General features: G+C 41.1%; 1 protein-coding gene across 6 annotated transcripts; it reads left to right on the forward strand.

The window, feature by feature from the left end:
• The first annotated feature begins 1,611 nt into the window (after window positions 1–1,611).
• Window positions 1,612–27,507, forward strand: LOC144512639 (sodium- and chloride-dependent GABA transporter 2-like). 6 transcript variants are annotated; one of them, XM_078243469.1, is made up of 16 exons: window positions 1,633–1,717; window positions 3,027–3,170; window positions 13,563–13,784; window positions 15,098–15,232; window positions 17,212–17,352; window positions 17,435–17,525; window positions 17,682–17,814; window positions 19,148–19,282; window positions 19,558–19,661; window positions 20,127–20,251; window positions 20,802–20,914; window positions 21,037–21,174; window positions 22,972–23,074; window positions 25,223–25,323; window positions 25,592–25,762; window positions 26,003–27,507. In XM_078243469.1, the coding sequence occupies exons 3-16, from the start codon at window positions 13,571–13,573 to the stop codon at window positions 26,156–26,158; spliced, it is 1,860 nt and encodes a 619-aa protein (XP_078099595.1). In that variant the 5' UTR covers window positions 1,633–1,717; window positions 3,027–3,170; window positions 13,563–13,570; the 3' UTR covers window positions 26,159–27,507. The 6 variants fall into 6 exon arrangements, with proteins under 6 accessions (XP_078099594.1, XP_078099595.1, XP_078099596.1 ...); XM_078243468.1 differs by lacking the exon at window positions 3,027–3,170 and having other exon boundaries at window positions 1,612–1,717; XM_078243470.1 differs by lacking the exons at window positions 1,633–1,717; window positions 3,027–3,170 and adding an exon at window positions 11,983–12,035.
• The last annotated feature ends 230 nt before the right edge of the window (window positions 27,508–27,737 follow it).

The following is a 27,737-nucleotide window of genomic DNA, read 5'->3' on the forward strand; positions in this document are numbered from 1 at the left end:
TACAACCACAATTAACAGCCTCAAATATCACAGTACAGACAGATTAGAGAAATCATCTTTTGCATATTTTTGCATTTTGCAAGAAACTGTCGTCATGTGAAAAGTCAGAGCTCTTTAGACAAGTTTAGGAAATGCCTTCCTCAAGGACATGTGTCTGCGTTGCACAAAAGCCTAACCTTTGGTTCGGCGACTGGGAGAATCCCAGATAATTTAATGTTGAGACAACATAGCCAGACAACACAAGATGCCAACTCTGAGCAGAGGTTATGATGTTGTCCATCAGGATTGAGACAAAGATACATGGAGCAGACAGAAGGAGAAGTAGTGTCCAATGTCCACTGGAAGCATTTCAGAAGCATCTTCAAGCAGTCCGTCCTTTTAGCAGCCACATTGTCAAAATTGGAAGCATTGTCACTGTGAGCATGTTAGAATTTGGCTCATTAACATAATAGATAAATAAATCATATACAGGTTTGGTGTGGGGTCAGATTCAAACCTCTGTCTTTAAAATAGAGCTACAAAAGAATTAGGGCTGAAAAATAGGCTCCATAACCAGAGAGAGATGCAGAGGGAACCACAAAGATGCAGTGGAAAGCTGGTTATTAGAGCATGTTGGTCTTGTTTTGATGGGGCCCGGGGTTCTTAATGACAGACTGCTTTGGCTTCTATCAGTCGGCATCTCTCTCTCTGGCTTTCCCAGAAAACCACTGAGGTGAAACAGATACAGGCCTAATTGGGGTTTTACAATCACATACACAGTGTGCAGTATGTAGCACACACACAGAGCTCCACATCACACTCCAGCTTGGGAAGCCAAAAGGTTTTAGGCAGCATTGACTGACAGACAGGTAGATCATCTTCAACACTTGCTTCATTAATCAAGCTGATTTATACCTTTGAGAACTGACAATAGAGCCACTAATCCAGGGTCAGTGTTTTTCCACACTTGAGTAGTAAATTACATTACAGGAAACACTTGAGTACTGAACATTTCTCTTTTCCAATGCACAATCACAATATGAAACTGAAGAGGGAACATTAACCCATGTCATATCTCTTTTATCAAGCTTAAATAGAAATGTAATATAATATTTTATAGCTCCCGCATGTCAAACATTCTCCCCTACAGGTACTGTAGGTCACGTTTGTATACAGGTATATCAGTTATTAAATATAATAAATATAGTTTTACTTCACTGACATATCACCTGCTGAGGCTACATAACTTGCTGACTCATTCTGACTATGTCTAATGGGCAGGCTGCAAGATGACATGCTGTTGCTATGTCATCAAAAAGTGTATTTGTCTCTTTGCACATGTCTCAATGTCTCTATAAATACTTATGCTTGGAGTGGACGTTTGTGCATCTCTCATAATATATAATATATTCATAAAGCCTTTCATATAATATACAGTAGTAACTGCTCTCTTCCCTTGCCATATTAACTCTCTACATTATGTGTTCCGGACATTCCCCATCACCTCACCTTCTCCGCCCCCACCTGCATACCTGTTCTCCAAGGGCGTAGGTTTTGGCAAAAAGTCAAATTATTTGATTATCAACGACAGTAATGTGATACAGTTACATGTAAAGCTCAGCTCCTCCTTTATCCAATACACCTGGGATGTCCTATTATCCTCTGTGTACGTCAGTTGAGCCCTCCTTCAGGACAAGACACAAGCTCAAGTGTTACCTGGAGGCTGCAAGCCCCAAAGGTAAGTGAGAAACATTTATTTTCACTTTGTGTGACTATCTATACAAATGTGATTCATTGACCCGGCACACCTGAATGTTTGAAGTTATCTTCTCCTCCCACGTGACCTGTGTGTATTATATTTCTGCTCCTGTACCGACTAAAATCCAACACCTGACAGGACTACAGAGGGAACTGTATCAAGTTTGCATTGCTAGATGAAAGATATTGTGTGTATGCAGGTGTGCGTGTCTGTATTTAAGTATAACATTTAAATTTGTGACGGAAACGACTTTTAAAACATGTAAAGGAAATATTGCATTTCTACAAAGCCATGAGTCATGTTCGCGGACCTCTGTTTGTCATGTAATATAATATGATAATTATTATAATTATAATAATATTGTATTATAATTTCACAATATAATATATACAAGTTGATAGTAAGTGGTGGAAGAAGTCTTCAAATCATTTACTTGTATTCATTTACTAGTAAAAGTAGCAGTGAGTCATGAATCACACCCGGTAAAAATAACAACTTGCTCCTAAAAGGAAAAGTATTTTATTTACTGGTAAACTTGATGTGTTAAGCAGGTTTGTTGACCTGTACCTTCAGCAGTGAGTCACTACTGTATGGCTGTATGACTTCCTTGTGCTCCGCTCTACAGCCCATACCTGGATGACACAGCAAAATGTTTTGTAGGAGATTATCAACAACAGTAATGTGATTCAGTTACATCATGTAATTGATCAGAACAGGGCTTATGGTAAGGCTTATTTTTATCAGATGATAACGCCTGGCTCTCTGGAGTTTGGAACCTTCACCATGCGCTGTAGACACTGGGTTAATGAATGCAAACATTAACTAAAGTGTAGTCAGAGAGTACATACTGTGACAAACAACTTCTTTTGGCTGGTGGTCTACAGGATAAGCCCCAATCTGTCCCCCAGACGTAAGCATGGCTTTGGCCATGAACTGAAGCCGATTGTGTCATGAAATAAACATTTGTAATAGAGAAGTTGTCTTGTTTCTATCAATGTTGAACATTAAGATAAGATAAGATAGACTTTATTAATCCCACAATGGGGAAATTCCTGTGCTACAGCAGCTCAAAAGAACATTTTCATGTGTTATTAAGTTTACCCATGACACTATTCTGTTTAAAACTAAATCCATAAATAAATGTTCAACTTTTTGGTGTACCCACAACACGCAGCTAAGAGCCATTGTTGTTTACATTAAGTCATCTATTCACCTACAGACCTACTTCACCTCTCTGTGCTACTACTGCATGATGTCATTCGCATGTGTGTTTGTGGTCCCTATTTAGCTGCATGGACTTTGACAACGCCTGCCAAAGCACACCACAGATGTTTCCAACCCTTTCTTCTGATCCAACCACAGTGCTGAGGCAGCTACTTGGATTGGATTGGATTTTCTGTCATCACTGTATGGCGGGATTTTGGCTTGAAAGGTAGCAATGTGCCCCTTTGATGGGTTGTTTGCAGGAGGATTTCATAGAATAACTGAAAGCAGTAATATGGACCCAGTTTTCCTCCAACTGCACTGAACAGTTGCCAAGATCCTCGTAGTTCCACTGTCAATGGGACAAGGAGGAACCTGATGCTATGGTGTGTTTATGAACCATAGCTGTGTACAAATTAGCTAATATTGCTGCAGGAGGCTGTATCAGAAAATGTATCGTGTCATCTTACCATTATGTATGGGGTGCCGAATGTAAAAGTTCAGTTACAATTTTTTAGCTGATACATTTTCAACATTTAGCTCACTTTCCTCACATTTAGCGCATTTTCCTCACATTTCAGACAGAAATTATATATATATATATATATATATATATATATATATATATATATATATATATATATAATATATAAATGTTAAATGTTAAATCTAAATGTTATATCTAAATCTAAATGTTAAATATATATCTAAATGAAATAATGTTAAATCTAAATGTTAAATTCAGCTAATAAACTGTAACCAAACTTTTACATTCGGCACCCCATAATTATGGAAATCGTATGTTGCCACTTCATTGGAAACGTGTGAGTTAAAGATGCTATCTACTGTAGCTTTTATCATTGTGCTAGTGATTCAGCATTCTGGCCTGCACTCATTCATATCACAGCAAAAACCAGATGGATTATCTACATATGAATCATAATAATGATACAGGCCTAGTTGGGGTTTTACAATCACGTACACAGGAGCTGCACATCGCACGCCAGCTTTAGAAGCCATAATGTTTTTTAGGAAGCATTGGCTGACAGGTAGAGCTTCAACACTTGCTTCATCAATCAAGCTGATTTATATATTTGAGGGCTGTCTGTACTGCCAATAGAGCCACTAATCCAGGGTCAGGAAACTTTTTCCCCACTTGAGTAGTAAGTTACATTACAGGAAACACTTCCAATTCTACTGGATTCCAATATTTACGTGCCCTGTTTTTTGCTACATTAAGCTGTAGACCCACAGAAATGTTGCAAACCTGTGTTTACATGAGCGCAGCCTGTACGTGTTGAGATTATAAAGCTGACAGTCATGACAGAGGACCAACCACAGGCTAATGTGGATGTCTTAAAAAAAAAGAGAGAGAGACTATGGAATGTGATGTGTAGCACGGAACTTCTTTTCATTCTTTTAAACCTGTCAATCCCCTCCCCTCCATGATATGTTGCTGGACAGAAATGATAGGCTTCCTCTCTGAATGCCAGACAGCAGCACATTACCATGATATACAGGCCCTTGGGCCCTAGTTTTGCATTGACAGCATCTTGGCAGAGTAACATCTGAATTTAGCTGACTGTGCAAAAGACACTCAGCCATATTCTTTGGTTCATATGCTATGAGTAGTCAATATTAGCATGCTAACAGGCTAAACTAAGAATGTAAGCATCAGCGTGTTAGCATTGTCATTGTGAGCATTCTGACATTAGCATTGTGTGCAGCCTCACAGAGCTGCTATAGATTCTTCAAGGCCTCAGTCATGTATTTAAAGACACAATTCATAAAAATGTAAATAAACAACAGCTAGAAATTGTCTGTCAATGTTTTATGCTACCTTGTGTGAACCTTGTGTGCAGTTAGTTCTATCCTTTTTACAAGTGTGCAACATTTTTGGACTGGTAAAATATATCTCCAGGCTCTAGTTCACTAAATACCGAACATTGCTCTTTTCCAATGCACACACCAATTTTTCTTTTCCCCCATTTTCTATATTAATTTAATTGTTTAAATATATTTTCCGCATTTTTCTGTCCCCACATGATGGTTCAAATGGTGTATTAAATGCCAGGAATATAACTCTGGTGGAAAAATGCAAAATCCCTTCATTTTGATTTGTGGTTTTGGCGTAATCATTCAAATGTTGACGCTAATAAATGTCAGGATTAGGCTTTAAAAACTCTTTAATTAATGTGTGTAACTATAGAATGTAAACTCCTCCTCAGGTTGTTAAAATACCCTCATACAGTACGACATGTAAATGAGAGAGGACGTGAGTTTTTATTTCCAAATGTCCCCGTCTGACCACATATCATGCAACACGCCATGTTTTTCTGTAACCTGGCAGGTCAAAGAATCAAGGGGCCCCTTCCCAAACCCCCAGTGGAACAGTGTGGCCCTTGGAGCCCCTTGACCGAAGTGCTTAACCTCAATTAAGTCTCCCGGCATCCAAGCGTATGAAACGACTGGCTATGGAATGCAAAACCTCCCCAGTGAGAGCTGCCAAGTCAGCAAAGAACACAACAATAAAATAACCAAACCAGTTTATAATTGATGCGATGGCCTGTAATGATATAATTACCTTGCAGGTACCACACAACGTTGTTATGTGCACAACAATGGAGCTATGTGGGGTACTAGTCACTTCACAATCGCAGCTTCCGTCCAGCTTCCATCAGCTTGCCTTCAAAGTTAGATTCCCGCAGAGCTTTCTTCATATCTTTAACTTTCCATTTTGTTTTTGCAGTCAGTGGTGCAGAAGGGGGGGGGGGGGGTTATTATTTGATGTTTTGAGATAATCCAGCGCTACATTCCTCCCTGGGGCAACCTCAGCCCAGAGTGTGAAGGTCTGGGAGCCACAACCACATTAGATGGTTTAATCCCTGTACAGCTGACTTGCTAACTGGAGGCTTAACTTCCACACTTACTTTTGTCCTCCTTTTTCGAAATCATACATGCACCGCCTGATACACTGCTGTTGTGTGCAATATATTGTAAAATATAATGTATCATTGTTACTGCAGTGTTAAGTTTAGCTGTTACACTGGCAAACATTGTTCAGTTGACACAAAATTACCACAGTTCATGTTGCTGAAGGGTTAATGCTACATTTAAAGTGAACATTAAAAGTGTCCCATGATTCCTTAGCCCTTAGCGTCAAGCTCAATAAGCAACAGGAATCCGGGTCTGTTGAGCTTGCGTAGATTTCCCTGAGAGCCCGTTTCATTACAGGCAAAGGCTGGATGGGCGAGGGAGAGGCAGGGTGTACTCACTTTGCTGTAAAATGATCCGGACGAACAGGGTCTTAATTAATCCATCTCATTAAGGCGCTACATCGAAGGCTTAGTGAGAATCCACAGCCACATAAACAGAGGTAAGTTCAGCATAAGGACAGGCCTCGTAGTGAGTCTCAAATAAAAAAATAGAATTCTTTTTGCATGATTTTATTTAATACTACCTTTTGTAACTATAATGTGTGATCCTAACAACTTTTTGCATCGTTGCCTAGAAACAAGTGGCGGCTCATTTTAAACTCTATGACCGATTTAAATTGCCATCCCAGGAAGCAAGATCTTCAAATCCAACTAGTATCAATTCAAGCGGACACATCTATATTTTCAGAATAGCTGTCAAACTTATTTGGTACATGCAATTAATACAAGCTCTATTTGTAAGTTTCCTAAACAGCAATGTATTCAACTTTTGGTCTGGAGTAAAGATGCCACATTGGTACTTTATGTATTGTGATTACAGGCAGTTGGTTTCTTGCTTATGATACTAATGAAACCACTAAAATCTGGATCCGTAAAGGGGCTTTAAAGGGATGAATTTATCATGCAGACAGGAGCCAGATTGATTGACTGTTGTTATGAATCACGTTTATCGTGTATTTAGTTTCAGAAGTTCTCAAGCATGATAAGATGTTCTGTCCTGTATGTTTTGCTCCCTTTTATATCATTGATGGGTTTGAGAATGAGTTAGCCAAAATATTAAAGGAATAGTTCAGCATTTGGGAAATTTGCTTATTCGCTTTCTTGCCGTGAGTTACATGAGCTAGCCTGGCTCTGTCCAAAGGACATTACCTTTACATTTTAGTTTTTTGTACAGCTGAAAGAAATGCGATATAACTTGTTAATTTGTGAGCTTTAGAGGTGTTGGTCGGATTTAGTTTTTTTGCTTTGGACAGAGCCAAGCTAGCTGTGTTCTACTGCTTCCAGTCTTTATGCTTAATTAAACTCACTAAGCAAAACGCTGTTATCATTAGTCTTACGTTAGGTGACAGATATGGTACGTGTCCACAGAGGCGTTTGTGGACGGTAGGGATCGCCCCGTTTTCCAGAATTGGAGACTTGATGGGCTTGCCACTAGCAGTTATCAATTTCTCTTCCACTTTCAAGCAAAGGAAACAGGCTACACCCTCCTACAACCGTGATGGCTGCACATGATTGGACGCTTTTACTCGTGGGCTGTCTGCTCCCGGATTTCAAAACGGATCAACATGGCGGCTTGTTTTGAAACTTTCCCTTATTATACTAACATAGTTCACTGAAATGTGTTTCTGAAAACATTTATGGCAGAAATAAGCTGTGCAGTTGATGAATTTGTCTTCATTTGAGATCGACAAAGGTCAGTTTAAAAGCTAAAAGCTGGATGCCTCTGATTTGCATAAAGTAACCTCAAAGTAATGCAAATGAGAAGCGGTCAACTCAACGGCCCCGTCTCTCTCGAAAGTTGCCACAACTCTACCGGACTGCATTGCGCGGCTGCTTACATAGACAATACATGAGAAGTGTTTGTATTTTCGGGTGACCATTAATGATGACCAGAAACGCATCAGGGAAAGAATTAAGACCAAAAAAATAACAAACCAGCATACTGAGATTTGGATAAATGACCTTAAATTTCCAGTAAAGTCTCGGAAATTTCTGAAAGCAGCACTGCCACATCACGGGACTACCCACTGTGGTTAAAAGGATCATGTAGGGAATTGCCCCTCAAAACATTCCCATAAAATCTCCAAGAAAGATTATCAGCACCAAATATCTGGCCTACCACAAGCCTCAGGGGAGCCCTGTACAGTGTGGACATAAGGCCAGAGGTTACATTTAAAAAACTCCTCTTTTACAAGGTATGTTTTTCACATAGGTTGAAGAGGAAGGGGGTTAAGCCACAGGAATGTTTACCTAGTTAGGACATGGGAAGTAGAGTATGGGAAGGAGGTAAGGAGTTAGAGGTCTGATGTTGACCACATGAGGACCTCCTCTTTCAAAGAGTTCAAACGAGGCAAGAAGACAACTTTTATTTGAAGGTTGAAGAAGCAGGTTAATCAGGTCTGACAGCATAAAACAATTAGCCTGGGAAAACCCTGACGACTGGCAAATTTGAGATTTGCTCTGCAAGTCCATCTGGCCAAGAGCCCATTTCCAATTTTTCCAAATCGAGGCACCAATGACAGCCGTTGAGGCGGGCTTTACACGATGACGATGGCGCAGTGATGGCGAGCAGCTTTTTGTTTACATTCAACATGACGGCCACCGAAGCGCATCAACCCGTTGATGCCGCTGTCGCTGCTACGTCACCCGGATCGCTGGTCTGATTGGTTGAAGGACTATCCAATTGCGCCCAGAGACATTTGAGTGGCATCCGTTGGAAATGGGCTGTGAATGAAGCTTGCCCAGACTGTCTGTCTGGTGTCAGCCAGGCTATAAAACAATAGAATTATCCTCCAACTATTGAACTACATTCACCTTTTTGGTCTGATAGTTGGCAGACTATAATCAAATATATGGCCTTGTGTTGTCAAACATTTGCACTGTTGAGGTATTTTTGAGCAAGTCATCTGCAGGGTAGCTGCACTGTAATGACCCTGACCTCTAAACTCCCTCAAGGGGGTAAAAAAGGAAGTCTGTCAAGTAACACATTATCATTATTTCACTCAGTTCAAGTCGTTAAACCCTTTGTTAAGCTGTCAAACTTTTCTTCATCTGATCATCAACGAAAACATTACAAAATATTACCAGTAGAAACCTGTCGTGCTGTCTTTACACACTTACTATCCTTTGTGCCACACATAGCTTTTGTTATGATTAGGCTTTCTATTCAAATAACACAAGTGATTGAAGCAGCATTTTTAGCACTACAAAGGAAGTCTGCAGGGATCTTAGATCAGAGGTGTGTCTGTATAGCTCTGTCACCTTAGACATGTGGCAGGTACCCAGTTTGGCTTACAGTGAATTAGCAGGCAGGTGTTGGGTATCCTTTCTGCAGTCAAGAGACATCACTGTTGGATGACGCAGTGAACCAGAGACCTTCCGCTTGTCAGATGATCTCTTTAACCAATCCCCAACTTGCCAACATTGGCGATGGGGGGTGACTGTAATTTGAGTACTTCAACACCCTTCTTTCAACATGACCCAATTAAAAGGCATTTTTTTGCTTACTAACTCTGTGTTTTGCAATGTTGCTTCCTAATAAAAGTCCTGATAGACACAGGCTGGAAGAGTTTCACAATGCATACCACTGTATATCAGTGGGCCATTGCTCTTGCCCTGGATGCCAGACACCAATAAAAGCTGCCATAAAGCATGCACAAATTGTGTACGGCTATGCCTAGTCTGAGTTACACGCCGTGGCACCACATTTACAGGGGCTACAGGACAGAACAATGGTGACTGTATTGAAGGGCCCTTAACGCTGGGATTTTATTTAGCCCCTGGGCAGCAAAGTAGAGTCTGCATTTGGAGAGAGGACATGCAAGCCATGTGTGTGACTGGAATGCGTAGTAGAAGTGTAGTTGAGGAATTTGTGCATTGTATATGATTGCAAGACTTTTTACCACTTCCTGACTCTTGACCTCAAGGGTCAAGTTTTTTAGATTTTTTGGGTGGGGTGGGTTTCTCCACTAATGAGGGCGGCAAAAGTAAATTGTAACAAATTCATAAAGGGACATATTTTATTTCATTTTTATTATTTTTATATAATTATATAAACTATAGTAATTTTAAGAACTCTGTAAATCTTAAGCTTGATGTCAGTGTTACAAGGTATCATTGTGGATTTTGTGCGATTCTTACTTTTCACAGTCAGAAGTAATTTTAATACAGGTTTACATATTTTAGAATAAGGAAATCTAAATGTTGACATTGTTGCAATCTGTTTAATTTGTACGCAACAATGGTTCAAGAGAGTTTAAATAACAATGTAACATATTCCCAAGGTATAGATGTGGAAATAAAAGTGGAAGTAATCAAGTTTTGTGATGTAGTTGGCAATATCCAGTGGAACAACGTGCCTGTGTTTTAATGAAGTATAATGAAGTTGGTTATCATTCTGAAAGTTATCACTTCTCCAATTATGGAGACTTGGATATGCACCCAGAAATGTAGGATATAGTGTTCTGCCGAAACGCTATTATTTGCACCAGTGCTTTGTTAGGTATGTACATGTATATGTGTGGTTGTGGGTGTGTTGAGAGATTGTTTCAAGTGTAGGTATACAGGCTTTTATGTAATCAATGGCTTTGCTAATGGTGGTTGAATGCTATCTAGTCATTAGCCTGTGAGTCAGAATTTGAAATTTAAAAACAATCTATTATCAACAACAAGTTTTTTTGTTTGTCTGAAGACAAATCTTTCCTGGGAGAAATGTAATTTGCAGTAATACTCCCTGCTTCCGTTGTTATTACTGAAGACATGTAATGTATCGTAATCAAGAGAAACAGCACCCTGATGTACTGTTCATGCTGTATCAAACCAAGTCTTTTGCAGCTTTTCCTTGAAATTTGAAGGTACTTATTGGTAATATTATGTCATCTACATAAAGGATGATCTTGAATTGGAGTTTCAATATTTGTGTTGTTTTATTTTACGAATAGATGTAGCAGGTGATTCAATAAAAATGGCAAATAAAAATTGTAATAGTGGACATTTGTTGAGTCCCCCTGCTGTAATGTAAAACATTAAGATCAGAAACAGTATGCATACATGTAGTGTAGAAAATATGTATCCAGGGAATAAATTACCTCCTGTAATCAAAGTAATCGGCATTAGATAATTTTTGGCTTTTAAAAAGTTTAAAACTGGTGATTCTCCTAGCTGAAACACATTTATGCATGTGTTCACATCTCCACAAGTCAGAGTATAATGATCAGTTTTGCATGTGATTTATACACCTACTAGTCTGGCTCAACGGATGTACATTGCTGGGATAAAGCTTGTGCCAGATGTCCCTCCCCTCTTGCTATCACTGTTATCAGGGCTTAGTGCTACTCAGGGCGGTTGTGATTGGTTTAAAGAAATACAAGTGAGTGCTACAGAGTGCTAGCTGGAGCCTGGACTTTTTTTTTATTGTGGCTATAAATGCTCAGCTGAATGAGCACAGGCAATGACACAGCCCATTAAATGTGCTGAGAGCTGCTTGAGGTGGCCTAAATGGTTAAGACGTCGAGACCATGAACAGGACAGAGTCCACAATATGGACCTGAAGGCTGGTGTTTTTTCTGAAGTTCAAGCAATGGCTTACATGAATGAAGAGAAAACAAACCTAGTTATTTTAGAGCGGGTTAAACGTAGCACATTTATTTACAAAAATATGAATACATATACAGACACATCAGGAAAAATGCCTATATGCAAAGACAAATAAAATTATAATGTATCTGTCCATAAGAAAAATACATTATGGGGGTGTGGTAGGGAAGGGGTGGGGAAAGTGTGTTCTTTGCATGATGACATCAATCTGAGGTGAGTAGCAGCAGGATAAGAATTTTAAATATAGGAATTACAATATTTTACTTCTTTTTTCCAGCCATATACCGTACATTGTAATATAGATGTTGAAATAATGATAGATATTTTATTTTATCATTGGGCTATATCATTCGTAGCCATGCAGAAGAACTCATTAATGATATCTTTCACTAATATATTCTGTAAATATCAGAGTATCCACGCGCCAGGCTATTTTGGATTTTGGATTTAGGCGCTGCGGCTGCACCGGCCAGCAGCCCATCGCAGTGCTCCCGTCTGGAACAAACCATTTTTCCAACCGAAAGGGGGTGGTCGCGGTGTAGAGAACTACAGGAAACGCAGAGGTAGGAAACGTAATGTAGATTTCTCTACAATGTCTCCATTCGTACGACACACCAAGCGAAAATGATTGTACTGTTTCGCCGTTTTTATTTTAGGCATCGTTAGACTTCACCACGCTTCTCCAGTTCAATTCCGCAGTGTTACATGTGTTAACCTATAATGTAGAGAGGGATGACCTGTAAATTAGCCCATGTGTCGCTACCATTTATCCCGCTATGCTATTTTATTGTTCATTGGCGGGTCAGGTGGTTTATAAAATGCGGCTTGTGGATTCCATCAGCATAATGTGTTCGCAGGGGAAAAAGGTGGAGAAAAAAAGATAGCGGGACGCGAATTTACGTTTCTTAGGATGGCGAAGGCATGTCCCGCCCTACTCTGCCTCTGATCAGTTTATCCTGTACCACCGGCATAAACCTAACCAATCCAAACCACGAGGGCAACGAGGACTAGCCAATCAGAGGCAGAGTAAAGCGGGTCATGTCTTCGTCACCCTAGGAGGAAACTCAAATTTGTAAGGTTACAAAACGTTCAAAACAACAAAATTAAGAATTTCAAGATGCAACAACCCTTGCTTCTATAATGGACATATATGAAATTGAAAGAATGGAAATAACGTATATTGACAAAGCACACCAAAAACGTGACTGTTTTATTCTAAATACACCATAAAACAACCCCAAATAATACCAGATGAAATGACGGATTATAAGTGTGAAAAGATCGTTATCAACCGACTAATTAATTGGACTACAACATAAGGTCCCTATAAAACATCTCTGAAATGTGGATTTTGTTTTGACAGGAGACAAAAATACTCCAAATCCTACAATGACTTATACTAAAAAACATGACTTCAATTGGATATTGTAAATATTAATATTTATATGTTTTAGGTTATTTGAGGTACTTGAGGTAGGATGGAAAGATAGATAGATAGGAGGAAAAGCGCAGGTGAAATTGATAGCATTAATGAAGGCTCGGTTCCATTTGTAAGCTATTCCAGTGAGCCAGCAGTGCGGTACCAGGGCCTCCTCTAAGTGTAATGCAGCTGTCATTATTGTTATTAAATCCACCTGTGTTGTTCCTACTATGACATGCTGTAAAAAAAGGTCTATAGAGCAAAGATTTGTATTTTTGCAGTATAAAATAGTGTTGTGAGAGAAATAGTCCCCCGCCAGATGCACAAGCGGAAATAATCTGGTCCTTGAGTGTGCTGCGGAGTACAGATAAAGGACACCCACCCACATAAGTCCGTCCTTGAGTCACACATTGCAGATAAGTGAGGCAGCCAAACGGACAGTCAGAATATACACCCAAATTCTAGCTGTATAATCCCGTCTGCGATGATGTGAGTGAAACCCTGCTCTGTGCTCCTTTTTTGAATAACTTTACAATGTGTAAGTTTTGCTAGAGGGATTACATTTGTTTACACACTGCAGGTATTTTCCTTTGACATTTGTCCTCCTCTTCCCAACTTTTTTCCTAATGACTTGTGTTTTTCTTAAGGGTTGTGTTTGTGTCTCTGCCAGAACCAGTGATGGCCAACCAGCTGCTTTCACAGCAAGGAGACCCACTGCTGAATAAGTGCTACCAACGGTGCCTCCCCAGTGGGAAAGAAGCAACCAAAGGTGGCCTTCATGCTAGGGGACAGTGGGCTAACAAGGCTGAGTTCCTCCTGGCCGTGGCGGGGCAGATCATCGGCCTGGGCAACGTCTGGAGGTTTCCTTACCTCTGCTACAAGAACGGAGGAGGTAAAGCATGTGGGATATGGGGAGAAGAGAGGACGTTTCAGCTTAAAAGTTGTCACTGTCTTTGTCTCTCTCTCTTTCCCTGTCTCTTGGCTATCTGTCTGTCATTTGCCCTTGTCTTTTCCTCTTGTTTTTCTTCCCTCTTTTTCCTATCATCTAAACTAGGGATGCCATTTGCAAGGTGTTTGTTAGAGCTGGGGATATGTGTATTTTGTATTTTTACACCTATGATATCATATAAGTTCTCCGAAATGTGTCCGTTACACTGATTTTTACTATTTTCTTGGCTCAGATTGGTGACCGGGATTTTAATTTAGGGTTAAAGTCTTTTAAATGTTTCTGAAACTGTGTAATTTTTCATCTGATGATCATAAATGACCTTTAACAGCAAACGAGACTAACCGTGAAAAGAGCGCTATTTCGGAACACAGATTTCGGCCGAAGCGGCGACATCAACACAAACTGAACAGTTACATATAGCCACACGCCGACTTATTGGGACTTTAGCTTATTCACCGTATCCCCCAGAGTTAGATGAGTCCATACATACCCTTCTCATCTCCGTGCGTGTCGTAACACTGTCAGAGCCCCCCACCGCTAGCCTAGCTTAGCACAGATCCTGGAGGTAACCGGCTCCAACTAGCCTACTGCTCCCAATAAGTGACAAAATAACGCCAACATTTTCCTATTTACATGTCGTGATTTGTATAGTCACAGCCTGTACAAATAACAAGGTCACATGTGACACAGCCATATTCTAACCGTATACATACTGGGAACTATATTCTCTGAAGGCGAAGCACTGCTACTTCTGCTACTTGGGCAGAGTGATATTACTCCAATTCTGAGCGAACTCCAGGCAAACTCTCTGCTCCTCACCACAGAGCTTCTCAGGTGCTGCGAGCAAATCACTCCACCCAATTGTCAACAACATGTAAATAGGAAAATGTTGGCGTTATTTTGTCACTTATTGGGAGCAGTAGGCTAGTTGGAGCCGGTTACCTCCAGGATCTGTGCTAAGCTAGGCTAGCGGTGGGGGCGTCAGACAGAGTTACAACACGCACGGAGATGAGAAGGGTATGTATGGACTTATTTAACTCTGGGGGATACGGTGAATAAGCTAAAGTCCCAATAAGTCGACGTGTTCCTTTAATATTAAAATCATTGAAGTTTCAGTGTAAAGGTTCATTTTGGGTTATTAGTTACTTCAGAATTAAAACTGGTGTAAAAGTGATTTTAGGGTTAGATATTGGGTTGAGTGAGTCGGTGAAGGTCCTCACGTGTGTGTGTGCGTGTGCGTGTGTGCGTGCGTGCAGGTGTGTTCTTCGTACCCTACCTGTTGTTCCTGGTGCTGTGCGGCATCCCCCTGTTCCTCCTGGAGACCTCACTGGGACAGTACACCAGCATGGGAGGGGTCAGCGCCTGGAGGACTATCTGCCCATTATTTGGAGGTACGCTTATCTAATTATGTCATCAGTAGACTAGTATCTGAAGCTGCAGTTTGGTTTGTTGCTGTGTTGCATTGCATATTGTAATGTGTGCCCTGGTTTTGTTTTTAACTAACGATTCTTTTTTTTGATTATTGATTTAATCTACAGATTATTCTCTCAAGTAATCAATTAATGTTCTTCCATAAAGTGTAAAAAAAGTGAAAAACTGCCATTATAATTTATAGGAGTCGATTATTGGCTACTAGTACATCCCACAGCAGGGATTGATGTATCCTTGTAGGATACACTAAGGTCAGCACAGCATGGATTGGGGAGTGACGACAATTACTTCCACCCTGGGGAAACGTTAACTCTGTGCCTCCAAACCCATGATATTGCTCCTATGACCCACGAGATAATTATCAAGTGTGGTTTCATATGATGCAGGTTAGCTGCCCACTCCGAATCTAATTGGAGGGATGCAACATGGCCAATATCTCTGTCTCACTTACTCGTCCTCACTGTCTTTTTAACTTTCTCTTTCTTATACTCACTCCTTTACTTCCCCTTGTCTTTTTCCCCGCCAATCTTTCTCCGTACGGGTGCAAGCATTCAAGGAATTCCTATGTCCACATCAATACAAAACCAATATGAACAATCTGACCACTATTTGGCATGCCCTGCCAGCTGCATGCGTGCACAGTTCATATTCAATCTCAGCTTGTGTATCAAAACAATTCAAGAGTGCAGAAGGCAACGCGCTCCCTGCCTGCCAATATGGCAATACAAACACACTTGATGTTGCATGTCTTGTTTTCATGGTATCCTGCTATACAAACAAAGTTAAGCATTAACTTAACATGCAATTACACCAGTGAAACAGAACCTTCCGTGTGGTGCTTTTTAAGAGAAATTAAACTCTGTGTGAAGTTATTTAAATTGTGATCCTGTATAAGGAATGGAAGCAGGTTTAGACAATTAAACATCTGGATGGTAGGAATGCATTGAAGTATCAAGGAAAGGCTTACAACCTTTAAGTAGACCTGCACACTGTTTACAGTTTTCCTCTGGATTTCAAGTTGGACCGCCCATGCAGTAAAGGCATTATAGAGGACTTTGGTCTTTCCTAGCTGATTTATTCATATGTGCAGCAGAATTACTAATTGGTGGGTCAATATCCATGCAGGACATTTCATTTAATTCTATTTAATTTAGATTCATGCACATTTCAAGCACAAAACTGAACTAATGAAGTTCAGAAAACAACACAAAGTCCATTTGGTGTGCAGGTGCAGCTACGGCCAGTAGCATGCCAGCTGGACCACCACATTGAAAAGAGATTATGTGTGTGCTCCATATTGCATTTTTTTATTTTATTTTTACCTTGTTCAGTGACAAATATTGCTGCTCTGCTCCTTGGTCCATATGGCCTGCAGATGCACACACACACACTCACATACATTTGCACATGCACACAGGGTTACCAGTATTTTGTTGACAGCTGGTCGTGTGAAGGCCATGTGTTTAGCACAGGGACAAACTATGTCGACAATATGCAGTACTTCCTCGGGCACATTTCTTTGTATGCCCACAAACAAAGAAATGCTTCTGTAAGTATTTCGTCACTTTAACATGCCATCGTTAGATAAAGGCCTGAATTTCATTAGAGGACACCACAAACAGCCATTTGTCTAGGCAAACAGCCCACACTTTCCAACCCACCCAAGGCTTCATAAGACCATCATTCATCCTTAATGAAGATATACTAGATGTGGGCTGCGAGTCGAGTGTCTCAATAAATGGATGCTCTCATATGAAACTCAAGTGACTTGGAACTGATAATAGAATGTGTGTGCTTGAGTGCTTTGAAGCTCATTGATTTGTGTAACTGCAACGGTGTATCCGTCTGTAATCCTGCTGTACATCAGCTAATGATAGGTTCTGCTTGTGTAAACCATCGCACTTTTATATCTGTCTGTCTGCGTCTTATGTCTCTGCAGGTCTCGGCTACGCCAGCCAAGTGATGATCCTGCATGGCTGTGTGTACTACATCGTCATCCTGGCCTGGGCTCTCTTCTACCTGACCTACAGCTTCGAGGCGGAGCTGCCCTGGTCACACTGTAACAACACGTGGAACACCGGTCAGTAGAGACAGGAAGTTAGAAGCTTCTGTCATTGCACTTTGAGGCCGCTGAATAAAACCTCCCATGTGTTCTCCTGCAGAGGCGTGTGTCCTTTTTGACCGCCACAACCAGACAGCCAATGTGAGCAGCCTGCCTGAGAACGCCACCTCCCCTGTCATAGAGTTTTGGGAGTGAGTTCCTTGGTTTGTCATCTTTTTTTGTGGTATTGTTCATGCATTAACAGCTCTGTCTGTCTGTCTGTGTGCACGTGTGTGTGTGTGTGTGTGTGTGTGTGTGTGTGTGTGTGTGTGTGTGTGTGTGTGTGTGTGTGTGCGTTTTCTTTCTAGGCGGGAAGTGCTTCATCTCTCCAGCAGTTTAGACGAGCTGGGTCCAATCAGCTGGAAGCTTGCCCTGTGTCTCGCCGTCGTCTGGTTCGTGTGTTACTTCTGTGTCTGGAAGGGAGTCAAGTCCACCGGAAAGGTGAGCTGAAAACACACCACCATCATCATCCCCGATTGCCGTACACCTTTTCATCTCATATCTCAGTTAAATCTAAATACGCAGACATTATATACATATAATTACATAGATATACATATAATCTAAACATATGTGTATCATGTCTGTCAACTTTAAAGTTGAAGTTGAAAGTTGACAGACATGATGCACATATTTTTAGATTCAGTGTGACTTACACTTTCTGACGATTATAATTATTTGTGTATAAACTTAATAAAGCCACTTAAAAAAAGACGCTCCTTATATCCCAGAGCTTAACTGAGAATCATCAGATTTTAATTGGTAGTTGTCTGTACATCCATGACTACATTATAAACAGGAATGGCTAATAGCTAATTCGGCATATTATATATGGTGCTTATTTGCCCTAATGTAATGGGGCACAGTTCTCTTAAAGGAGAATTCCAGTCGATTTCAACACGTAGCTCTGTTGTTTGTACATTTGGAGTGCTGTCAGTAGCAAGAAAAACGAAAACAATCGGTGCTGCCTACACTGTGTTATCCTCCTGCTAGCATTAGCACCCAGCAGGCTTAAACAGGGCACGTTTTAAACTTGTTTTTAGCCTCTTAACATGTTCAAAATGTCATTAAAAGTGCCTACCCATGTGAAGTGATTCCTTCCGAGTGAACACAGTGAATCTGACTGCAGGAGATGTGAAAGAAATGCATGAAAGTTCTGCTAATTCAGCTCTGTTTAGTTCCGGTGTTGAGACGGCAGTTAAGAGTGCTTAGGGACCGTCTACAAACTACAACACAGAAAAGAGATACAACAAAAATATGTAGGCTATTCATTTAATGATTTAATAAGGTAGTGTCTCCAAACTTAACTCAATTATAACTTGTCTCCTGCTAGTTGTACTACAGCACTTACTTTTAAAAAATAAGCATATGCCTATTTTTGAAAATATGTTTGCATCTCTTTTCAGTGTTGTAGTTTGTAAACGGTCCCGAAGCACTCCTTGCAGTACAACACCGGAACTAAACAGAGCTGAATTAGCAGAACTTTTATGCATTTCTTTCACATCTCCTGCAGTCAGATTCACTGTGTTCACTCGGAAGGAATCACTTCACATGGGTAGGCACTTTTAATGACATTTTGAACATGTTAAGAGGCTAAAAACAAGTTTAAAACTTGCCCTGTTTAAGCCTATTGGGTGCTAATGCTAGCAGGAGGATAACACGGTGTAGGCAGCACCGATTGTTTTCGTTTTTCTCGCTACTGAGACATGTCCCTGCTGTTTTCTCTGTCTCTGTGCCGTCCTGACCACATCCCCGCATGCTGTGTACATTCTAGGTGGTGTACCTGACAGCCACCTTCCCATATGTCATGCTGTTTGTGCTGCTGGTGCGCGGTGCCACCCTGCCTGGGGCGACCCAGGGCATCATCTACTACCTCAAGCCTAACCCCACCCGCCTGGCAGACCCACAGGTACAAAAAACACACGCACACACTTTCGTACACATTAATGCCTTTATTTTGGGCAATATAGGAAGTGAGTGGGATTTCTTTGTGTATTACATTTTGTCATTTGTGTGAATGAAAATGGACTTTATTGCATATCTTACAGCTTAGATACTGAGAATTAATAGGGTCTAACTACCACTGTCACTATACAGACTGCAGGGACGTTGGAGGGTTGATTTAGCCATTCTGGCTTTAATAAAACGTCAGTGTTAATGCACAAGTTCCCTCTCTTTCTATAGGTATGGATGGATGCAGGTACCCAGGTGTTTTTCTCATATGGAATCTGTTTGGGAAGTCTCACGGCCCTCGGCAGTTACAACAAATACAACAACGACTGCTACAAGTGAGACCCTTTGTCGCACGCAGCAAGTGTAGCCACACAGCGTCTCCTTCCACTCCACTTTAGACAAACCATATTCACTGAAATGTACGATGAAGCTCCCACTGGTCAGAGGGCTTCCAGAAGGAATGGCTGGAATGGACAGAGAAAACACAATGATACAGCCACACCTTAAAGAAAAGCCCTCGCTGCCATGTTTCCCACACTCTAGGACTCCCCACACACACACACACACACACACACACACACACACACACACACACACACACACACACACACAGAAAGAGTAAAGCACTTAACTCTTAGCTTGTATTTACAGTAACAGGCCAGAGCTCCACAATACAAGGCCGAAGACCCTGATTAAGATCTCGGTGGATTCTGTTACGGCCACTTGTCTACGTGTATTTCTTCAAGTTGTTTCTTGCTATAATGCTAAATCAATTGTGTTTTGTTTGTATGGCCCTCCAGGGACTCTTTCCTTCTGTGCCTCCTGAACAGCGCCACCAGTTTTCTGGCGGGCTTTGCCATCTTCTCGGTGCTGGGCTTCATGGCTGAGGAGCAGGGCGTGGACATAGCCACCGTGGCCCAGTCAGGTGAAACAGAAGTGGGGAGATCTTGTTTAGGAAAACGGCTCAAGGGAAAACCGAAATGAATTAATTTCACTGTGCCATAAGTATTAACTATGTTCTAAATGTTTCTTATCGTCCACAAATCCCATTAAAAGACCAACAGGTACTACTAACAACAGGTATCCTCTGTGAGCCAAAGCCTGAAATAGCTTATTCCTCTGTGCCATAGAGCTCCATTGTTGTCCAAAAACTATTAATCTGTATTAATCCACGGCTGAAAATAGTCCCTGACAAATGCACTATTTACTCCTATTTGAGTAATGTGTGCAAAAAAAAATGACAGAGCCCAGCTGCTTTGGGAAATGACTTAGCCTTTTTAAAGTAAAATTAAATATAGTGTGGCCTGTTTTTAAAGATTTACACCTTCAGTTGGAAAAGGAACACCGGCCTGATAATACTATTTATATTTTTCTTTATTTTACCAAAAACCATTACAAAACACTTCACCCTTTATGGCCTAATTTAGCTGAAAATAGTTTTTTAGTTTAGTTATTGCTTTCTTTCATCCTCTCAGGACCTGGCCTTGCCTTCATTGCCTACCCGAGAGCTGTCGCCATGATGCCTGTACCCCAACTGTGGGCCGTCTGCTTCTTCCTCATGATCATCATGCTGGGGCTGGACACACAGGTAGAGACACACACACACGCACCAACTTTGATCAATCACTTGCGATGGCTATTGATGTATTATGTTAACTGCTAAACTTAACATCACACACACGCTGACCCCGTCTCCCCTCTGCCACCCAGTTTGTGAGTCTGGAGGCCCTGATGACGTCCGTGACTGACCTGTACCCTCATCTGATCCGACGAGGCCACCGCAGGGAGCTGCTGCTGCTGTTCGTCTGCATCGTCTGCTTCCTGCTCGGACTGGTCATGGTCACGCCGGTAAGTCACACTCAGCATGGATGGATGGAGGTGAGGTGTACATGATCCTCTATGATCCTTCTAACTTAATACTTGAACAATAGCCGCTTTCCGACCGGAGGGATTTTTGCAGTTCCTAGAACATAAAATTCCTAGAACCCTTTTTTTCTCGTGTTCCGACTGGACCAATTTGGGGATTTTTAAGTCCCTCTGGCCGCAGTTCCTGTAACTCTTTCAGCTCCTACTTCAGGGCAGGGTCTTTTCGCTGTTCCCTTTTCAGCATAGGAACCTAGGTCAACGATGGTCGGGTTTCCGGTACAGACAGACCAACAACGGGACAATTTTAACAATTTTCGCCATCTTATTCATCACTAAATTCACTTCTGACAACGTTTTAGGCGAGAAATGAACTGTTTAGATTTCGAATATAGGCAGTCTTGCGAAAATTGATGCCGAATTGACAATTTGCTTCAAAGTTTTCGGAGTTGAGAAGCTCCATTGAAGTGAGGCGACAAGCCAGCAAGCGCCTGCCCCGGCCGCTAGCTCGTCGCTCGGCCAGTAACGGTCGGAGACCCCGCTGTGAGCTGGAGGTCTCTCAGACTGCTCTCGTAAATAAGAGGCTTTTATTTCGCCGTTGATGGTTCGTTTGTTTAAATATCGCAACACATGTCCATCATAAGATTAACGGGAACCTGTGGTTTACTGTCTTTTCAGAGTTAAACTCCACCTCGCTGGCCGGCTGTCACACACACACACACACACACAGACACGTCCACAGCGCAGCAGGCAGAGGCGGGAGAGAGAGAGATACCCGTTTCTCTTCGGGAGACTTGTTTAAATTATGACAAATATGCTATATACATTAGATTTAGTATTTAGTTCATACTTTTTTTGGTGTATTTGATTTTAACGCTATAAAGACCGTTGCCGTGCTTGCGTCACTCCCTTACCCCTCCTATAGTCCCTATGGCCACTTGGCCAGTGCAAATGCAAATGGAAAAACGGTTTTGGGGGAGAGTAGTTAGTAGATCTGCTTAGAAGTGGACTTTTCCTATAACTACATTCCTGTAACTACTCGGTCGGAAAGCGGCTAACAGCAGACATGTTGACTTGTCATAGTAGGAGAAGCACAGCTGAAATTGATAACCTTAACGATGGCTCAATTCCATTAAGTGTCCCAGTACGCAATTTCAGTGAGTTAGCATGCACAATACCAGGGCCTCTCCTAAGTGGAATGCAGCCATCATTACTGGTTTTGAATACACCTGTGCTTTTCCTACAATGACATGTCAACATGTCTGCCGTGAAAAAGGTCTAATACTTCAAACCTTTAATACTGACTGTTGATTTGTGTTTATCCTACTGTCTACTTTATTCCCTTATAATGCCCATATTTAAACTTTATCCTTGCACTGCTATAGTTTTTATATTACTATGTCTACATTATTCTCTTATATTTTCCATATTTAATGCTGGTCTCTAGACTTTATCCTTGCACTATTGGACTTATTTGCACTACCACCATGACACACACTCTCACTGCAAGCGTCTCATGCTTATACATCCCTTAGTACATTCATGTGGATTTTTTATTTAGTGTCTTTTATTGTCCATATTATTCTTGTGGATTTATTGTTTTATAATCCTGTTTATGATGTATGTGTATGTTGTGTGTGATTATCTTTAAGCTACTGGGACCTTGAATTTCCCCTTGGGGATCAATAAAGTATCTATCTATCTATCTATCTATCTATCTATTGGTTTTAATGATATAGAATAATATAGTTTTCTCTCTCTTTTGTGTCCACCCCGATGCAGGGTGGTCTGTATGTGTTCCAGATCTATGACCATTTCTCCTGCAGTGGAGCCAGCCTGCTGCTTCTCTCCATCTTCCAGTCTCTGGCCATCGGCTGGGTCTACGGTACACACCTCTTTTCTTTATTTCCATTTTCTTTTTTTCATTCTTCTCCTATACTCCCCTTTCTTCCTCTCCTCTCCACCTTCTCTTTTTGTTCCCTTTCTTTCTCTCCATTGCTTTTCCTCCTCTCCTCTCATTCTTTCCTTTCATCCTTTTTTTATTTATTTTTTTATTATCTTTCCTCTCCTTTTCTCTGTCCTCTCCTTTCGTTACCTTTCCGTTATTTCCATTTCCTTTCGTTCTCTCCTCTCCTATACTTTCCTATCATTTCCTTTTATTTCTGTCTCCCCTCCACCTTCTCCTCTCCTCTACAGCCTCACATGTTCTCTTTTGTCTTTGTTGTCTTTTCTTTAATCAAAGACACATTTTATATGTCGGAAATATCCTACCATCGCATTCCATGTCTGAATTTAATGAAATTCTGTCGGAGCTCATTAGTCTGACAGTAGGCTAAATAAATCTTAGGTTGATTGCTGTCAGTACACACGGAAAATATAAAGAAAGACCAGTGCCAAGAATTAAACACTTAATCACTCCACTAATGAAAGTAGTTCCTAAAATCAGATTAACACACACAGTCCACGTCCTCCCCTCCTTCTGCATTCCAGTTGGAGTCAGTAGACAGTATATTAACATGGCTGCAGCTACCCACTGTTGTAAGGAGACTGGCTCCTAGCCAGGCCTCTGTCTGTCTCCTCCGGGCCCTAAATCAGCCCCCGGGCCCCGTCGCCTCTCAGTCTCAGTCTGGCGGGCCCAGGGAGCCCCTATCCCAGCCAAACCTGGGGGCTCTAGGTCATTTACAAAGACATTGTTTGTTTAAGAGTGAGATGGGTGGAATGTGCCCCCGTACATACATCAGGACAATACAATAAGAGCTAGAGCCTTCAGACAATTACCTTGTATTTGGTGAAGAATTAAGAGCCAGAAAAGTTGTGACATGTTAAAAAAGAGAGTCGGGCGATCGCAGGTGATACTTACAAAAAGGTCAAGTAGATGAGCAGAGAGCAGAGTGTGTGTGTGTGTGTGTGTGTGTGTGTGTGTGTGTGTGTGTGTGTGTGTGTGTGTGTGTGTGTGTGTGTGTGTGTGTGTGTGTGTGTGTGTGTGTGTGTGTGTGTGTGTAAGCCTGTTTTTATGGCTCTCCCAGCAGGAGGTGAGTGGAGCAGCACAGTTTAGCAGAGGGGTTTTTAGTGGACTGGGTAACAGCGGTCAGGATCCCAGTGCACCTTTTTATGGCTGGGATTTTTTTTAAGGACTCAAACATACACTAACACTCTTCTGTTGCTGGCTATGACTCGCTCCACGGGTTGGGTTATTTCAGAAAGGGGACAGCTACTTTTACCGTCATTTTCTTACTTACATTTCTGTATTACTTTCAACACAGCACAAGTCTGAACTGAATGTCGTCAGGTTAACGTAAAGCTGCTGCTACTTCCGTTAGTCATTACTGTATGTAGAAGGAGAGATGAGTGCTATTACCTAGTAATAGCGTTCAGTTATTGTTTAATAGGAATCTTTTTTGAGGAAATGTATATATTTCTTACAACCTGGGTCTTGTTTTTTGGAGTTTTGACCATCATTCTTATAGGTTGTGAGTGACAGCATTTAATTTGCCAACTAAATAGCTGAGCTCTAGTGACATAGCATCATCACCTAAATAGATTCCAGTTGGGCAAGGCTTATTAGGCTATAATTGAATCCTAATTTATGCTTTTTTATTAAGTGAAACCAATGTGAACATTAAAATGATTACACAAATTACCTTCATTAAATGTCTGTAAGATCTTTTAGAGCAACTTCCTGTTTTAACTTGGGCACTGAACAACATAAACGCTATGTACTGCTGCTACTACCATGCTTACATCTCCTGTTAAAACTACAACTCTCATTGTACTACGACTACCACTGATTCTGCTGGCACTACTGCTACATGCAGTGTCATGACATGACATGTCAGTTTAAAGCCATGGGTTTTTGTTTTTTCAATACCTTTTTGTAGTACTTTCCTCTATAGTGGTGGATACTGGCAAACAAAATGTATTCCAAGTGAGTGAGCCGCTGCCACCAAAAACAACAAGCCGGTCGTAAACCAAACCGTGATGTCAAACCAAACCACAACCACTCATGGTGAAGTTGTTCTTGTTTTGGCCACAGGAGCCGAGCGCTTCAGTGCCAACATCAGGGATATGACCGGCTACGCACCCCTGCCTGTCTTCAAGCTGTGCTGGAAATATTTGACCCCGGCCGTGTGCACTGTGAGTGACCCCCTCCCTGCTGACCTGCTGTCACACTGTTTTGTGTCTGCTTGCTGTGTAATAATATGTGCCTGTCAATCAGTCCTCGCATGACAAATGTGGTCTTTCCATGTGTCTAAATATGTTACACCAAGCCATAACTGTTTAAGACTGACATCCAAAACTTGTAATGGATTGTGATGGTGTTACTGTGTCAACCTGATATACTTGATTTGGGTTCTTATGTGCAAAGACTAACTGACCCAGTCCTCCATCTTTATGCCCACAGGCTACCTTTGTGTTTTCCCTGGTGAGTTGGTCTCCATTGAACCTGGGTAAAGGCCTGGTGGCTCCAGTCTGGGCCACCGCACTGGGCTGGCTCCTTACTCTCTCCTCCGTCTCCCTGCTTCCCATCTGGGCCATCTATGCCCTGGCCACCACCCCTGGAACCCTGCCAGAGGTTATACCAGCACTCTCTTTAATGCATTTACCACCGTGTGCTGCTGATGATATGTTATTTAACCCAGAGATGTTAAAGAAATCTACACATGTACGATGTACGTGGATTTTCCTCAGATAATTAAACCGAAGCGAGATTTTAAAACGTAACACACCGAATAAAAGACTTCAGAGTGGTAAGTATGTTTTATGAGGTTAAAACAATCAACTAACTGTACATTTTTGCCCCCCTCCTCCCCAGCGCTTCCAACGTCTGTGCAGTCCTGCTGAAACCTCACCACAGGCCCTCCACTACTTCCCCAGCAGCACCCCGGCGCTCCACTACAGCCCTGGACTGCCCCTGACCGAGAAGCAGAAGGAGCCGATCACAGACATGATCCAGAATCCTATCACCTGATGATGGTCATTGGATGCTGGTTAGGCAATTAGGTGTGGCGAAGGGGAGGGTCAAGGTTAGATTAAATGCTGCTTAGGATTCTAGACTAAATATGTTTTAATGGACTGCAGAAGCCTGTTTCAGTTCAAAAGATTTCCCCACCCTCTGTTACCGGCTACCAGAGTTGGCTATTCTAAAATGGCACCCAGTCCTCAATCTTGTTAACCCTATCTGCTTCAAATCTATAGCTTTTTATGTAGAAGTTGAATCACTGTACTTGTGAACCATTTAATCACAGCCCCTTAAGCCATCTAAGGCTCTGTTCTCTGTTTTTGCCAGCATTACTGAAGGAGTTAGCGCCTTACTCTCTATGAGAGATCATTGCATGCTCAGCTTTGACTCTCCACTGAATATTTGTTGTTCCGTTTGGGTGCTGGTATCCTCTGATGACTCTATGAGTCAGACATGTTTTATACAGTGATTTGCCTGGAATGTGTTTGTTTGTGCTTTACCCTCTGTGATCGCCATACCATGGAGTTTGAATGGTTCATAACATGCCTTATACCCAGAGCAAGATTTGCGTTAGCAAAACACACGTTTTTACTGCCAATATATCAAGTGCTTAACGTCATGGTTAAACTTTATCAGTAACAAAATGATCGAAATGTGCATTAACTGTTTTCATCTATTATACTCGTCTATCGTTTGAAAGAAAGTAGGCAGGAAAGTTATTTGTTAGTTGTTAGTTATTTTTTTAGTTGTTGTTAGTGCAGTTTCTGCTAAATAAAAAGGCGTTATTAGAATGCCTTTGCACTGTACCAAAAATAACTATCATTTATCAAGCTGAGAAACATGCAATCATCGGGTCTGCTTTAAGCATGTATTAACACACTATTGAAATGTTGCTGCTGCTGTGTAGACCAAACTGATGTATTTATTAATTTTATTCTAAGTCCAAATCATTTAACGTGAAATGTTGAAGTAGGTATTTAATAAGAAAATACCTCTGGCACTCCAGTGTGACATTACAATATATTTCACTGTAACAACTTTGAAGTGCAAACCTAAAGTGGCAAAAGAAGAAAAAGAAATGACCTCTATGCAGTGTAGGGATGTTTATATTCATCAGAAGAAGAAACAATGCAGAATGTGAAGAATCAAGTCGGTTTTGTAGAAATGTTTTGTTTTCTTTCTTTTTTTTTTTTATAACTTTTTATTATTTCTGTTTTCTTTCACTGCCCTGATTCAGAAAGACAGTGCTATGTTTTATCAAAAATAAAAGACAATTGGAAATGTGTAGACCTTTCCTAAAAAGAGTAGTTTATGATAATTGCGGCCTTGTTAATAAAAATGTATTTTTTCAAATATCACTAACCATTATTACAGACTTATTACAGTGCTTCCCAGTGTCTCTGGTGTTTCTGTTGTGAAAGAATGTACTCTAAACTGGGAAAACTTGTTTAGTCTCTAAAACCAGAAGGATGAGCAATATTTTTTGAGTGAATGTGATGTATTTAATATGTTTGAAGATAAACAGTTCCTTTTGCAAACTTGAAACAGCTGTTTCTCCTTCAGACCTGAATCAGGTTTCTGATTGAAC

The sequence above is a fragment of the Sander vitreus genome, chromosome 24 (assembly GCF_031162955.1).
Source record: "Sander vitreus isolate 19-12246 chromosome 24, sanVit1, whole genome shotgun sequence".
Taxonomy (NCBI): Eukaryota; Metazoa; Chordata; class Actinopteri; order Perciformes; family Percidae; genus Sander; species Sander vitreus.

Bases quoted from the DNA above. Each gene is read 5' to 3' on its own strand.
- LOC144512639 (XM_078243468.1), top strand. From the start codon at position 1,627: ATGTCCTATTATCCTCTGTGTACGTCAGTTGAGCCCTCCTTCAGGACA. The intron at 23,075-25,222 runs GTACACACCTCT...TTTTGGCCACAG, and splicing joins GGCCATCGGCTGGGTCTACG to GAGCCGAGCGCTTCAGTGCC. The intron at 25,763-26,002 runs GTTATACCAGCA...CCTCCTCCCCAG, and splicing joins CCCCTGGAACCCTGCCAGAG to CGCTTCCAACGTCTGTGCAG.